Genomic DNA, 17,412 nt, shown 5'->3' on the forward strand with positions numbered 1-17,412 from the left:
AACATGCATGCAGCACTGGATGGGCAACCACAGGGCTAGAAGTGAAAGACAGAAGTTTTCAAAAACACCCCCAGTAATGCCTTGTGAGAAAAGCACATCCCACAACAGATGAGTCTTACAGTAAAAACCTGCACAGAGTGGTCTGGAAACAAACAGACTTCTCATGTCAAGAAAACAAAACCTGAAAGCAGCCAGGAGAGGGAGGGAAAGAAGAAAATGCAGTTCTACTCACTGAAGTATAACAGCAACATCTAACACAAGGCAGGCCATAGCTCGATTCACCCCCACTACACAATAAGCTTATACAACTTTATGCAACCCAACTAGCTTTATATAGATATGAACACTTTCAAACTTACAGCCTACTTTCAGCGTCACCATTTTGAGTGACACCACAATGGCATAAAAAAATTTATCTTTCCATAGTACCACATGAGCTCTCTACTTGCAAAAATAATCCAGTTTCTCTGAACACAAGAGAATGTTAAAAGTTTTAAAAATGGAAATAGGAGGTTAAACTACAGTATACTCATTTATGCAGTAGCAGTGTTTTACCCTGGGCTCTCTCAGGTATTTTTCTTACTATGAACATAAACAGACTGCCTTGGCAACTGCTTCTACTCCCACTCTTTGTCAGAAAACAGCTTCTCAGGCAGATAACAAGCCTGCAGAAGCTACAATAGCTTATGATGAAAAGCTACACCAGAAAAGTGCTGTGGGAAATGTAGTATTCTAAAGCAAGAAAAGGCCTCATGTTGAATTCAGTGAAGTTCTGCATTTGTTCCATTCCTTTCTTCACTGCACACACTTCTTTGCTAGTTACTCCTGTGGTACCTGGATTTAGGACCTGGACACTTGCCAACCATATAGAGGTCTACCTTGCCTTCTCTTCCTCTCAGTAGCAACAGTACCTTTAGCTTTATCATTTACATATGAGATACAAAAGAAGAAAAAAAAAATGTATGTGTAAAGAACAAAAAGTGATCAGAATATCATCTTCTAAATGTTTCTCTTACAGTCCCATCCATTCTTTACATAGAAAACCAACTTCTTTTTCAGTCTGATTTACTAACAATCCTAACAGCGTCTGAAAATAAGGAGTCAGATAATTTTCCTAAATACCTATCACAAAGCACTCTAAAAACCATTACTGATCTACAGATTACAGCTCACAAATCTTCAGTAACTACTGCTTTTCCTGTAGTTAGCTCAGACAAATTTTAAGAAAAACTCCTATTTTTAGTAGTTCTGTTCAAACCCTTCCTCAAAGAAAACATGATCTTCAGGAAAAACTTCATAATCCAACATGTTTAAAAAAAAGCATCACCTGGTACAAGTATAATAAAAGCTACTGTGGCAGTCTAACAAGGTAAGAAGAGATCCATTTACTGCAGCAAATACCAAATACAAGTTAATCAACTTCACTAATACTGTGTCATAAAATCTCAATCATATTAAGAAACATAAGGATAGGAAAGGATAGTTAACTGCTATTCAAAGAACAGAAAACAGCCACCTACCTTAACTCGGATTATCTGTGTAGAAACTGACAATACCCTAAGACCAGTATCCGAAGCACCTGTTTTCAAGTGAGATGAAGGACCACCACAGCTCTTAAAACAGTTACTGTGTTATCAGTATAGCTGTTCTGTTCCATTTGCTAGAAACTCTATAAGGTTCACTAAAACCAGGACAAAAAAAATACAATCCGTCCTGCCAAAACTCCATCTCTCAAATCCCCCCATGTAAAATTTCAGTGAAGAAAATTCCTAAGTTCTCTGGTTCAGCTTCCCCAAGAGTCAGGTCACACAATTTCACGACCTTCTTTTGGGAACCAAAACCAACACAAACAACATACTGCAGCCTCACATCCTTCCTCTGAGTAGGAAAAAAACAGTCATTCAGCCTTGCTACAGAAAATGACATACAGCACTAAACAATGCCAAAAACTTTCACAAAACTGCATTCCCATAAAGAATCAACCACCATATCAAAGCCCAAAGTCTGAAATTGACAGTTACACTAGGCTCCTGACCTATTCCTTTGCAATAAACATATGACAATTGCATTAAAAAACACCTATTTGCCACAGAGCTCTAAAAATTTGGAAACTGCCTTAACAAAACACATTAAAATGCACTGCATTTCATTGAGATTTGCTGAACTACAACAGTGGAGTACAAATGCAATGACACAGCATTTTATCAAAACAGACATATCCCACTTCAAAATCTGAGAAAAAAAGGAGTGTCAAAAATAACTAGGTCTTACTACTCTTTACTGTAGGTCCAGGTGCCACGATGAAGTTTCAAAACGCACAAAACAATATGTTGATGATTAGGAAAAATCAGCTGTACAAACAGGTCTGACAGATCTTTGTTTAAAGAGTTTTTAAATCATCAATTAGAAAACTGAGCACTATAACAAAGATTTTACAGAAAAAAATCCCTAGATAATGAAGCTGGGGAAGGTGGAGAAACCAAAGATTTTTACTAGGTTACCTCAGTTTCTTCTGCATTTCAAATCAACATAGTGCAGTAACAACACTGAAAAATGCAGCATTTATTTATTTTAACATTTTCAGACCAACCTAAAGCTCTGGTATTTACTTTGTATCAGTCTTTGTTCGATTTCTGCATGGAAAGGTAGTTTTTTTTGTCTACTAAGCTGCTCAGCTATCCTGTGTTCTCAAATGTTTGTGAGAAGAATGCTCACCCTCACACTCATTCCTTGTTTAGCTAATACCTTCTTAAAACACAAATATTTTTAAGACAGCTGCACTACACACTGTGCTGGCATCTCAATTTTGGTTTGGGAATGTATTTCATAAACATGCGGCTAGTTTTACCATGAAGATAGCACGGCCTCCTAGCCCACAGAGGCTCAGCACAGAGGCTGGGTATGAGCTTGAAACTCTGTGTTTACCTTGGCAGCTTTCAAAGCGGTGTCATGGAGGAGCAGGGATGAAAAGAGACCCCTAGCCTGTTCAAGCCGTCTGTGGTACAGAACGTCCGTCCACGATCCCAGGGCAACTTTAAGCCTACTGGTACTTTAACAGGTTTTCTGAGCTCTCTGTGGATCACATAGGAAACAGTAAGCATTAACTGCTTTCCCTATAGAACCTTCCATGTGTGCTAGAGCTGGCAGCTACCCCACTCTGACACATCACTCAGCTGAGCAATTCAGCACCTCACACCTACCTGCAGTTTAACTTTTCTGGAAAAAGGTTATGACACTGCACATGAAATACTGTCCACGTAATGTATGTTTTACTCAGAGGGGTTTTTTTGTTTGTTTGCAGTCCACATAACAGAATTAAGTACAACAATTTAGAGTCAATGGTACGGACAAATGAGAGACAATTTCTCTTGTGTACAATTAGAAAACATCTTAGAATTATTAAAAGAGGAAAGCAGAAGGATTCACAATCCTGTTAGTTACACACAGCTTCTTTAGTGTTCTTATATTCAAGACAAAACGGACTTTGGAGTATAAGTCATGAGATCACTGAAAACATTTCCTTGGTAGTTTCTCATTTCTGATACATTCCTCAGAGTCCATGCAGCTCCTCTGGAGCTCCTGGATTAACAGGAAGAATCATAGAATCATCAAGGTTAGAAAAGACCCTTAAGATGATCAAGTCCAATCGTCCACCAACCACCAATGTTGCCCACTAAACCATGTTCCTTAGTACCACATCTACATGGTTCTTGAACAGTTCCAGGAACAGTGACTCCATCACCTCCCTGGGCAGCCTGTTTCAGTGCATCACCACTCTTTTGGAAAAGTTTCTCCAAATATCCAATCTTAATCTTCCCAGCGCAACTTGAGGCCATTCTCTCTAGTCCCATTGCTAGTTACAACCCCCATCTTGCATGGGGGCCTCCTTCCATGCAGTTGTAGAGAACATTAAGTTCTCTCCTGAGCCTCTTCTTCTCCAGACCGAAGAATCCCATCTCCCTCAGCCTCTCCCTAGAAGATTTACACTCCAGATCTCTCCCAGCTCCACTGCCCTTCTCTGGACACGCGCCAGGGCCCTGATGTCTCTCTTATGGTGAGGGGTCCAAAACTGAACACAGTACTTAGATGCAGCCTCACCAGTGCTGAGTACACGGGGACAATCACTTCCCAGCTGCTGCTGGTCACACTATTTCTGATACAAGGCAGAATGCTATTGGCCTTCTTGGCCACCTGCATACACTGCTGGCTCATGGTCAGCTGAGCACTGACCAACACCGCCAGGTCCTTTTCCTCTGCACACTCTTCCAGCCACTCTGCCTCAAGTCTGTAGCACTGCACAGGGTTGTTGCAACCAAACTGCAGGATCCAGCACTTGGTCTTACAGAACTTCATCCCATTGGCTTCAACCCATCTAGCCTGTTCAGATCCCTCTGACAGGCCCTCCAACCGCCACACAGATCAGCACTTCTCTCAGCTTGGTGTCATCTGCAAACTCACGAAGGGTGCTCTCAACCCCCTCATCCAGATCATCACTCATGACCAGTTGCCAGTGGGATTTAACTCTATTCACCACCACTCATTGGGCCCAGCCCTCCAGCCAGTTCTTCAACCAGCAAAGAGTGTATCTCTCCAAGCCACAGGCTGCCAGCTTCTCCAGGAGAATACTGTGGGAGACAGCGTCAAAGGCCTTGCTGAAATCTAGGTAGACTACAGCAATAGCTTTCCCGTTGTCCACCAGATACGCCACCTGGTCACATAGAAGGAGATGAAATTGGTCACGCAGGACCTGCCTTTCATGAACCCCTGCTGGCTGGGTCTGATCCTCCAGCTGTCCCACACAGACAATGTGATCTCACTCAAGATGCTCCATAACCTTCCCTGGCACCAAGAACAGGGTGGCAGGCCTGTAGTTCCTCAGATCTTCCTTATAACCCTTCACGTAGATGGGAACCACACTGACAAGCGTCCAGTCCTCTGGGACCTCTCCAGCTGACCAGGAATGCTGATAGATTGCAGAAAGCGGCTTGGCTATCATCTCCACCAGCTCCCTCAGCACTTTCGGTTGGATCCCATCTGGCCCCATGGATTTGTGACAGATGGAGCAGTAGGTCTCTGTTTCTACCTGAATCATGGAGAGGAGTGGAAGAGGGCTTGTTATTCTAATCACCATCCCAGACTTCCAGGTCAAGGGGTAGAGTACCCTGAAGATAACTGCTCTGTTAAAAACAGTAAAGAAGGCATTGAGGGCCACATGCCTGCCCCTGCTTCCTTGCCTATCCCTTCTGAAGAGCTTACAGCCATCCACTGCAACATTCCAGTCATGACAGCAATAACAGCGTGTTTCAGTAACGACAACTAAGTCACACTTTACCTGCCACACTATGTTTTCCAGCTCCTCCTATTTGTTGCCCATGCTGCATGTATTAGTGTAGATGCACTTCAGCTAAGGCATTTGACTCACTCTAACCCTGGCGTTGCTCCCCCAGGTTCATCTCCAGCAAGTCTCATTTTATCCCCTTCCCTCTTCACACCTAGTTTGAAGCCCCCTCAACAAGCCCTGCCAGCTCCTGGGCTAGGGTCCATTTCCCCCTCTGCGACAAGTGAGACCCATCTGCAGCCATCAGGCCAGGCACCAAGTAAACAGTCCCATGGTCAAAAAAGCTAAAATTCCTGCGATGGCACCAGCCTCTCAGCTACATGTTTATCAGGTGAGTTTTCCTTGTCCTCTCAGCATGCCTTGCTGCCATTGAAGGAATAGAAGAAAATACCAGCCGTACTCCTGCTCCATCAAATAAAAGCCTCAGTGTCCTGAAGTCCCTTTTAATAGCCCTGAGGTTTCTCTCACTGACTTCACTACTGCCAGCCTGAACTATCAGTAAGGGGTAACAATCAGATGGGTGAACCAGACTAGGGAGTCTCCTAGGAATGTTCCTGACTTAGGCCCCAGAGAGACAACAAACTTCCCTACAGGTACGGTCTGGCCGACATATGGGGCCTTCCACTCTCCTCAGAAGGGAGTCACCTATGACAATAACTCTTCTTTCCTTCTTGGCAGAGGCAGTCTTGAGGCATGGAGTCAACCACTTCACCCTAGACAACCTCCTGAGTGGACCTTCTACCACATCCCCAGTTACCTCCCCCCCAAATTCCAGAGCCTCAAACCTATTACTCAGGGTCACCTGGGGCACTGAGGTAGGTAAGGACAGTGTCTGCCTGTGATGCCAGGTTGGGACCTGTTTCCTTTCCTCCCCGTCTCTTAGGTCCCCTCCCTCTGCTGATGGTGGCAGGGCAGGGGGTCCACCACTGTATGGGCTGTATCACCCCAGTCCCTTTCTTGCAGGTATGGCACAGAGTTGCTCCGCCAGTCTACCTCCTGCTCACATTCCCTGATGCTCCTCAACCTCTCCACCTCCTCCTCAAGTTTTGCCACTGTACCAAGCAGATCATCCCCCTGCTCACACCTCACACAGGTGGTATCCCTGCCATCCTTCACCAACAGGGACAGGCTCAGGCACTCGCTTCAGCCAGAGACCTAAAATGCCACATTTTTGGGCAGGCACTCCATCTGGCTTGACACACTCTTTCTGGCAAGAGCTTTCGGCCTTCTGGAGACCATGGCTACATTTGTACTCTGGGAGGCAGCCAATAACCTTCAGCTGGTCTCCTGAGTGGGGAGGAATAGTCCACCCTCCCTGCTAGTGCTTCCTGCTTCAGTGCCTGCGTGAAGTGCCCATGCCATGCCCTTCTGATGAGCCACACCCTGTCGGCACTCCTCCAAACGAAGGACAGTATGGACATTTACAATTGCTGTATGCTGGTGAGATCTCCAGATACTCAGCACCATGAAAGAGCACACAGGCAGCATCTTCTTCCACAACAGGGATGTTTGATGCAGGGGCTTATTATACAGCTAAGAAAATGTCTACTTTCCCAAAAGCATTAATTAATGAAAAAAAACATTAAAGAAAAATGTTTTGAAGGAGCTCAACAAAATACTTAACAAAAAGTTAACACAGTGCTTACAAGAAGTGTTCATCAGCTGCTGACCTGAAATACTTGCTTTGAAAGAATACATCACAGCATTCCTCAAAGCCAGAGTCAGGAGTCCTGCACCTTGACCAGTTATCAGCCCAGAGTACTTAATTCTTGACTAGACAACTACACTGCGACACGTTATTCTCAACAATCCACACCTTTGGCTCTGCGGTCACACTCCTTGAATTCTTAATGATTCCAGGAACAAAATACTAATGGAGCCCTGAGTTGTACTAACTGGCTCCAACACTTTACAGATGGTAGGATCGTATCAGTCTGAACTCCCACATCTCCCCCAGACCTATGAAATCTTCAATTTATATTATTTTTTTTAATGTGACATTAAGAATTTGCATCCCGCAGATCCTCTGCTTCTAAGTCAATTTCAGGCAGCAGTTTGGAATGACACAAAAACATTATCTGCAGCAACCTCTGCCACTAAGTTTCACTGATAATGGCCAATTATCCTGAAGACATTCTTCACTAATAAAGCCGCTCTTCTACAGCAAAATCTCAAGCTATTTTCTGAGCTCCTCACAAAAGCCTTCCTGAATAATGAACGCTTGATATTCTGTCAGACCTCACCTGGCAATCCACAGTCCTTACACCAAAACAATCTGGGGAAAGGTACTTTTCAGGTCACGGCATCTCTTTTCTTCTGCAGTCAACAGAGCAAATGGGCTCTCCACCTTTACATTCGGTTTTCTAAACCAAAGATGATCAAGGTAGAAGAGTGCTGGAACATTTGACATCTTCCTGAATTAAGGTACTTTGCATAGCTTCCATATTCTTTATCCATAGCTTCCATATCTAATATAATCAGCATATGCAAGTCTACACAAGACAAAAACTGGTCACTGTTCACAGAAGGAACAACAGACTTGTCCATCTTTACAGTCAGAGATCCAAACATACTTGCTAACATTTTGTTTTATCTGAGTATCATACACAACAGCAGAGGACAGGCATGGAATTAATACTGTATAAACTATGTTATGTTCATCTGTATTGGAAAAAGTTTATATCACAACAACAGCTGTGCAATCCGTAGCTTACTTCTGCAAAGCTATAGGTAACTTTCTTAAAGGGCATCCCGAGTTCTTTCCCCACCTTAATTCTTCCTCTTTAAACCTGGCTCTAAATGGAAAAAGACTACTTGAAACACATGAAGAGATGATGTCAGCAATAACTTGGGTGCTGAAGATAATGGACTTATTTTTGGAAGATAAGAAGGCGAAGTCCTACAAAACTTTGCAAACTGCAATGGTAGACCTATGCTTGCCTATTTGTGAGCTAGGTTCTACCATTATTATTCCTTGTGAAGCTTCTCTTGCAGACCTGATTTCACTAGTGAACCACAAGCTGCTTCCCACTGCGTAAATTTTCCACTTGCAGAGACAACCTCAGCTTGCATATTTATACACACATAACAAGAGTACACTTAACACCGCTTGTGTAAAGCACACCTCATCATTACTGCCTGTATTAAAAGCATATGCAAATTGTTGCAATAAGTCACACATAAGCTTTGTTGATGCGAAAGTGGAATGATAGGACCCCGAGCACAGACAAACCCTTGTGCCCAAACCACAGATTTCTTCAGAGCTCATTTCCTTCTATTATAAAAGCAGGCCCAACCATCAAAGGTTTATGCAGTAAGACTTCCAGCAGTTTCAAACTCATTCCAGGCAAACACTAACTTCTAAGCACGCAGCTAATACACACAAGTACTGGTGAGTTACGCCAAAAAAATAAACTGCCAATAAACCTATCTTGCTATAATTATTTATCCAGAAACAAAGACAAGTTAAAGGAAATCACACAAGAAGTCCCTACATGATTATACACTAACATGATCTACTGCTGCTTGGGTGAGGACACTCAAAGTAGGTACCCAGAGAATATCACGTCTTCAACAGTTTACAGCACTGCGATCCAAACAGCCACCTCCAGGATGCCTCCAAATAATTTTAATGCCACTGCAGGCACGTGCTCAGATGTTCGCTGCCAGGAGCTGCCATCACATTCCTGCCACACTATCAAGCATCTGGAGAGTAACTCAGTTGGTATGACGAGGTGCAGAATTTGTTTAGAAGTTGGTTTAAAATTCCAATATTAATATTGATGTTCTTAAACAGCTTTCTCCCACCCGTCTAATTACTTCATGCAAATTCCCAGGCTGTTTATACATAAGGATTTCACCTCATCCTTTCAATTTTCTAGGGTAAATACAGTCTAAGAATTGGCCAGGAGTAATATCCCTTATCCAAAAGTGCTACTTTATTATCAATAAGGCCTGATTTCTTTTAGCTTACATACCACCCACACTTAGAACTGTTTTTAAAAGTTTCATACAATGACCCTCCTCAACAAGCAGTTTAAGAATGGTTCAGTGTTATCCAGGCAACTAAAGAGAATTTTCACTTCTGAAACCAACTTGTTTCAGCTGAAAACCTAAACACAAATTCATTTCTACAATAGGTCAGAGGACCTGCTGCCTAGAAATATTTTTGGCAATGTCTATTCCCTTAGGCTAGGGCTAGCTGTGTTAACAAGAAATACTAGAGCTCTGCTTTTCAAAGAGGCTTCCACAGGCAGGCACTAAACTTCAGCCCCATTTGACTCCAGCATGGGCCTACAGCTTCCCCAGATCTTTTTGAAAAATCCCCCTCCCTACAAAGAAAAGTAGAAGAGGGACAGAACAGCAAGTGGAAGAAACAACAACAACAAAGAAAAATAAAATTGAGAGATAGAATTCAAAGACAAAAAGAAGGAAAATAAAGAAGAGAATTTATCCTACCAGAGACAGCACCTCTTGTCAGTCAAGACAAGAAACATTGCCTCCCAAAAAGAATCTGGCACCAGGACATGGCAGAAGTGATGGGGGAAGACCAAATCTGACCTGAGGTAAAAAAAAAAAATTGGGGTTATGATCCAGATTTTTATTTTTAATTTTCTAACTTAGTTTGTTGTGTCATTCATATCTTGCAGGATGTTTGAAAGAAATTGATTATAAAAAAAGTCTCTTTAGTTGTGTTTTGTCAGTGATGATACTGAGATGGCCCAAATCAAAAGTGGAGCAGTATTTTCATTAAAAAAGTGAAATTATATTTGAAAAACAAAATTAAAAACAAATCCAGAATACCAGAGTGCATGTAGTAATAGATGAAAACAGTGTATGCCACTGAAACATCCTTGTGATCCAAAAAATCTGTAAGAACAGACTTCCAGCTAATAAATCTCATAGAAATGGACTGCACCACCACTACTCCTAGCTTGAGAAGAGATGCCTTTGAACAAGATAAACTCTCTACCTGATACTCCGCTGGAAACAGGAGAAAACATTGTCCCCCATGTCCAGGTTTCCTGTTTATAAAGATTAAGGAGATTTTCCCACGTCTCCAACTGCAAGTGGGTGCAACTTTAAGACAAAGTCTCCTAGAAGTTCTCAATAAAGCAATCAGGATAACTAAAAAAAAAATACTTCCATGAAATTCACTGCAGGGTGACAAATAGGCAGTAAAAACAAGAATTCTGATGTTTAGGCAAATTATACACTAAACATAATAAAAATTACATTTTAAGACAAAAAATACATATCCTATGAAGCAAATCCAGCCTCCCTCTATCACCCACACTACGTTTTCAACAAATGTGGAAACATACATACATTCATACACATATGTTTTGCCAAACACTTTGGAGGCTCCTGTGAGTTATATCCATACTTAAAAAATGAATTCCAAGTGGGAACCCATGACTTCCAGTGGAAGAAATAACGCAAGCACCTCTGAAATACAGTTCTGAGACCTATGGATTAAGAGAAATTACATGAGTGAAAGAAAGGCATATTAAAGCTAAAGACATTTTGATGATGATGCCCTGCAATTTTAACTCAGGACAGACCTTACTCATCAGCTTAGCAAGTGCCAGTAATCTAAATAAAAGTTTTTAAACAGCTGAAAATTGAAACCCTGTTTTGTTCATAATGTCCACCAGTAAAGCTACTGAGCTTGTCTACGCTCTGCACTGAACTCAGAACAGTGCTACTCCATTGTGTCAAACTTTATTATAACAAAGCTACACAAAGACGAAGGCGTGGGTAACCATAAGAATCATAAATACAGAATGATGATAGGAATAAGTTCAAACTAGATGTTCAGGTGATGCTATGGGAAAGGTATAGGAACCAAAGAGAGCATGAGTCTTGAGATACTCGGCTGCCACGTTCAAACCTGAAACAGTCAAGAGACCTGGAGCATGAAGCTTAATATCAAATCTTAAGCTGTAATTGTTTGATCTGGATACTCAGTAGATTCAGAACCTTCACTGGAACAAAACAAACAAAAAAAGTTCTACAACACATTACAAACTGCATGTATATACAAACACTTAAGTTTTCATCAGTCTTTTGAATTAATGGATTATCATCTTTTCTTATTAGGAAACTGAGACAGAAAGGAGTTATTCAAGGTAAACACCTTTGCAATTTCTAACTATGCAGAAATTCCTCCTCACATATGTGCCCTGTTGCTAACATTACTATGAGCTCCAAGTACCTCTTTGAGCTTGGTATGCGCAAGCTGCAGTGACATGCAATGCCATTTCCATATAGGTGAGTGACATTTCTGCCTCTAGTTAAGCTTGTAAATCCCTTCTCCATTATGCTAAAACTTCCAGGAACAAAAAACTGAAAACTCACAGTCTTGATGACATTAAATTACAGTTAACTTTGTAACAAGCAGTGATCTGAATCTGTAGGAAATGTAGTCTTATACAAATATCTCAGTCAGCACACCATTCAGCAAACAAACAACTAACTGTTTTATAATCACTGGTCTGTCTGAGCCTTTATCTACCACACACTTTTAAAAACTTGTATTGACCATAGTTTTTCTGATAGATAAGCACTTACAGGGAAAAAGCAGTAAGATTTCAGCGTAGTGTGAGTATTGGATTAACTTTCACTGTACTTCAAAGTGGTATAACTCTTCCCTTGAAATTGATGGAAACCAAAATACAAAGATTGAAATAGAAAGTCCACTAGATCTAGCTGCCCAATTTGAAATGCCAAAGGATCCATTTTTCAGAGCATCTGATTTTCTACGGACAGCCGTATGTTCCAAGCACATCACTTAGTTATTGTAGTTGCAGACGTAAATGTCCAGATGCCCAAAGCCTGCATCGGGCCTTCATGAAATAAAGAACAGCAGCTAACAGCTACCTGTGAATTGTCTCTTAAGTGATCTGCCATGCCTTCCACGTGGACTGTGCAGCAGAGGAAGGAGGTGGGGTTGATCCAGTTCACACAGAACTCAACCATCCTTTCTGCCTGCAGCGCCTCTATCTGCTCTCTCCCCACAGTTCCAGATGCAGAGCAGTGTTCTAACATACAGCAGCCTCCCGCACGCCTCAGTGGAGGATGGTGGGGGGGGGGGGGGGGAAGAGGGTAACACATGGCTCTGTCACTACACAACACAGGTAATCAAAGAAGGTGGAGTTAGTGCTGTCCGTGCAGCTGAATTCTGACACATCCCAACTCCTGAGGGCTCAACTGATTGCTGTTCTTCAGAGGTGTTGTCGTGTCAAGCTGCTTCTCGAACACACTAACCCTTTTTGTATTAGTCATCACTCAGTTTCTGTATTTTTTAATTCTAACTGAAGTAACAACAGCACAGCTGTGAGCAGTGACAAACAACTCACCTTCAAATGGTATTAGTACTGTAAACAAAGCACTTGAAAAACTTTTTTTATTTAAGATGTGTGAATTCAATTTGTCCAGCCTTGCTCATGCAGCTTGCACAGCTCTCTCTAAACCTCCCCCGAATCCCTCTCAGTCACCATCAGCCCAGTTATTTAATCACTGACTTCTCCCCACATATCCACATAGCGACAGTAGAACTATTACAGCTCTACACCAGTTTTTACTGCTTAAGGTATAAACTTGAGAGAAAAAATGGTCTGTCTTTACACCTATCTTCAGAGGACCTTGTTCACGCACTCTGCAGGGACACCACTACATTGCTTCACATGCAATACTCTTCACAAACCATTAGTCAGAAACCATTTTTTAAAATGAAAATGTAGCCACCTCAAAACTGAAGAAGTATCACGCTGGTTAAAATATCACTAATGTATCCAGCTTTTTTATTATTAAATGATGATTCAGTTTCTTCCTGAATACAAGAAACAGTTAAATAATAAAGCAAATTACTGTGTAACATTATTTTGCATCACATTTGCAGCTGTTTCCGTTTAACTTATTTTGTGTTCTGAATATACTCTCACCAGATAAATTATCACATTAGTGGATTTTCAGATATCGCACTATACTTCTAACTATATGCACTAACATGTTACCATAGAGTACAACTAAGACTATGAGAACTTTGATGTATGCAGCTAGAAAATGCTTTCTCAGAGTAAAATCTTAGAGCAAGTTCAGAAAACCCACTGTTTCATGGCACATGTGAAACTGTCAACTTAATCTTGATTTGTTTCCTTCAAAATAGATCTAAACAACAGCAACATATGACAGAACTTGTTGTTATTTCGTATTGTGGAACAGCAAAATTCCAAGTTTGGAGATGAACGCAAAGTATTCAAATGCATCAGAAGGCACTAAGTTATAACAGTCTCACACCTGCAATTCTTCATTATTAAATGTAGTGCTTCATTGATTTGATTGTTTTGATTATTTTGTATGAAAGATGTGTAGTTCCATTGCCTGAACTAAGAGTTTTGCATACAAAAGTACATTAATTTTGCATTTGGTGGCACTTGCATAACTTCTAATATTTCATGTAGTGTCAGTTATCTTATCAGCTGCTGGGTGCTGTTTGGCTTGACAGAAATTTGTAGTATCCCGCTGCAGCTCAAGTATGATACAGCTACTACGTAATTTGGAGGGTCAGAAATTAATTTGCAATGTTTTCCAAGACTTTATTATGGATAAAGTTTTAATAACGTTCTGTATGTGACCATACAGAAAACACTATTGGCCCAGACTCTTACCACAGTACAGCTACAAGACTGGAGTTAATATTACCTTGATATTGACAGTTTTCAAATGGCTGGCACATGTAGTTTTGTGCATTTCTAAGATGCATTTATTTACCTTCCATCACAAGCAAGGTACTTGACTCAAAGACATTCATACACACAAAAAAATGACAGCACTGAAGTTCCACTTCCTTGGATATGAGGAGTTTGAAGTGAGTACACAATAATTTCAGAATGCCACTGGTCTTGACAGTCACTGCTCTCTCTTTGCTACTAACATCCAGGTCTTACTTCCCTTGGAACTGGGATTAACTGCAGAGGTCTTCTGGTTCATAAGAAATGCTGATGAATGGGAACCATCATAAAAACCAAACAACACAAACACATGACTTGTACTCCTGCTAGCTTTATGAAGCTTAAAGAATACATTCCTAAATGCAAATAAGAAACACTATGGAAGAGGGGCAAGGAGGAGAGGCACAGAGCATGCAAGAGAGAATCACATGGTTCAGGGAGCCCTCTGGCATTGCTGGGACAGGAAACCAGAATTCTGGTCCCTTTGACACTACAGTAATGCTACAGCAATCTTGTTTCACCAAAGAAGAGTGCAAAAGTCTTCTAATGATATTAATGGCAGTTACAGTTCTCTCCTTTCTGCTGTTCTGGGTGCTGCGCACCACTGTACAAGAGAGTCATTACTCAATGCACATGTACAGGAAGAAAATTTACAACTAGCAAAATATCTTCTGCTGTATGTTCCAGAATATAAAAATTCACCTGTCTGTTGCTTGGCAGTTTAGCCAAAAATTACACCACCACACTCTCCTAAACAGAGAGGCGAACACAGAAACACAATGAATCACTCCTGTAAAGGCAATGACATGAAATCCAAGACCTGGGGTGACCTCATGTTGCATTCTAGAAAACCAAAGGCAGGGAATAGCTAGTTCCTTAACACAGAACAAAGATGGTTTTAAAAAATTAGAAATGAGCTGCTATAGCAAAAGGAGGATAAACACCAATGATTACACTTCCCAGTACTACCAGAAAGCCTCTGAAACACTGAATGAACATTCAAGGAAAGAGGAACAATAATTCAAGTTATACTTGTATCTGTTTTCCTCAAGTGGGGAAGAGAAGCGTGAGCCCGGAGCTCACTGGTGAGAAGAGAGCACAGAGGAAAAGGAGATGGTCAGATTTTTTTTCTGAAAGCTAGTAAAACAGATTTAAAACAAACAAATCTTATCGCACTTCATAGATGATTACACCAATGAAAACAGGCAGGAAACTCTAGCGGCATGTATGCATACATCTCCATCAGATGCTTTACGGCCTATTTAAGAGCCAAGATCTTGGAATAGCAACTTCTTCAGCATTTACCCTTCCGAAGACATCCGTTCCCATCATACAACTGGTACCGCATTCTAAATTCTGTCAGGCATAATCAATAAATCAAGTTTGTAACTTTCTGAATGGGGCACTTTTATTAAAAATAAAAACTTGCTTTCCCCTGCACCATAATATCCCAAGTCAGCTCCTCTCAACTCAGTCACACTGGATCAAAAATTTCAGCTACAAATGATTATACAGATCTGAAACAATTATTACTTTTATGCAAATATTTAACTTCAAGGGTCTCTGTATCTCTATCAGATCAAGTCTCTAAGCCTCTTTTCCTAGAAGCTGGAAAAGCACACTTCTAGTATTAACAGAAGCTATTCTAACCCTACAACAGAAGTCAACAAAAACAAAATGTGAAATAAAAGGAGAAGCAGCAAGAAACTATTTCAGTTTTTCAGAAAGAACAAACACTGAAGAATCACCTTTAGAAAGAAAACACTAAGCCCAGTCTAGTTAGAAATAACTCTCTTCTAAACATCAACATAGAAGCACAGGAACACAACTCTTGCTGTAGCAACCCAAAACTGACACCCCTTAGGTGAATGTACAATTCAGACACCGTCAGAAATTTACCTGAAAAGAAACTTTCAGATTTTCTCTACCTTAACAGAAAGGCTGTTCAGGCTTAACAGAAAGGCTGCTATCTTTTTAGCAAATACCACAACCTTATTTTTAAAAAAACAAAACAAAACACATTCCACACACACTTATCTGTGAAATACACTAATGAACAACAGGATATCACTTTGATAATTTTCACCTGTTCAATCTAGAAAAGTTTGTATCCTACTATAATACTTCGAAGAGAGTATCATGGATGCACACATCATAGACAGACTTATAGAGGACATTATCACAAAAAAGTCACTAGAAAACTTTGTAACCAATCCTCATTTCACTCATTTTTTATCAACTGCATCTTCAGCCACACACAAATCTGGCACCTTCATCTCCACCCTCTTGGGAAAAGATGTATCACATGCAGAAGAGAGGTGGGGAGCAGGGAAGGAGGAAAAAGAGAGGGAAGAGGGAGAGGATCTGGTACTCACACAAAGTTTTCACTTATCAAAATAAATGCAAGCTAGTGGATTTGGGCAAAACAATCACTTCTTCACGTGAGTAAGAGTTCTTGTTTAGCAAGACACCTGCAAGATAGCGAGATCGAAAATCTACCCAGTGTACTGTGGTCTGACACCAAGCTACCAACTCAAGGCCAGCAACACTACCCACCGACATCGAGTCGTCCTACAGTGTTTCTGCCAAAATATGTTAAGAATAGAGAGAAGTGAGATAGCAGAGAAAATGGAGCCAGGTGTTGGAATAAGTTCCTAATATGGCAGAAAGTTATGCTTTCAGGTGACTTAAGCGCAGCGTAGAGAGCGTTTTCATACTAGCTCAAATACCTTACCTGCCGTAAGGAAGGCTGCAAAAATAATAACAGCAACGAAGCGACTTTCTCTCCAACACCAGGCTCCTTTTCGCTCAATCCCCTTCCCAGCGTCCAGCCCTCCCCTCGCCCCGCTCTTTCCGACTGACTCCCCGTAACTCTCCCACCACCCCGCCCGCAGCGGCAGCACGCGATGACCTCCCGCACTCCCACAACACGCGCCGCCACCGCGGCTGGGAGCGGCCGGCAGCCCCACGCCGCTACCCCCGGCGGCGGACACGTCGGCAGGCCGCCCCGCGCCCCCCGCAGGCCCGCCCATCGCGGCCGGGCCCGCCGGGGACAGGAGGGCCCTCGCGGCCGCCCGCCCTCGGGCGCGGAGGAGCGGCCCCCCAGCAGGCCCCGCTCCCGCGGCCGGAGGGCCCCGCCGCAGGCCGCGCGAGGAGACGGCCCGTCACGGCCGACTCCCTCCCATGACACTGCAGAGCGCGGCCCGGCCGCCGCCCTCCGCCGCCGGGGCCTCCTTCCGCCGCCGCCGGCTCCGCGGGCCCCCTCCCGGCGGCGGCGGCGCCATGATGGTCCGCCCGAGAGGGCGCCGCGCCAGGCCCCAGCGCCGCGCCGGGCCCCGC

The 17,412-nt window shown here is 42.4% G+C and overlaps 1 protein-coding gene across 1 annotated transcript in view; it reads right to left on the minus strand.

Moving 5' to 3' along the window:
* KCMF1 (potassium channel modulatory factor 1) overlaps positions 1-17,110 on the minus strand; it is a 56,573-nt gene extending 39,463 nt beyond the window's left edge. Inside the window, exon 1 of the mRNA XM_021380946.1 lies at positions 16,808-17,110. Within this exon, the coding sequence (XP_021236621.1) occupies positions 16,808-17,105 (298 nt within the window). The 5' untranslated portion in view covers positions 17,106-17,110. The remainder of the gene's footprint in view (positions 1-16,807) is intronic.

This window comes from Numida meleagris, chromosome Z (assembly GCF_002078875.1).
Source record: "Numida meleagris isolate 19003 breed g44 Domestic line chromosome Z, NumMel1.0, whole genome shotgun sequence".
NCBI classification, from domain to species: Eukaryota; Metazoa; Chordata; class Aves; order Galliformes; family Numididae; genus Numida; species Numida meleagris.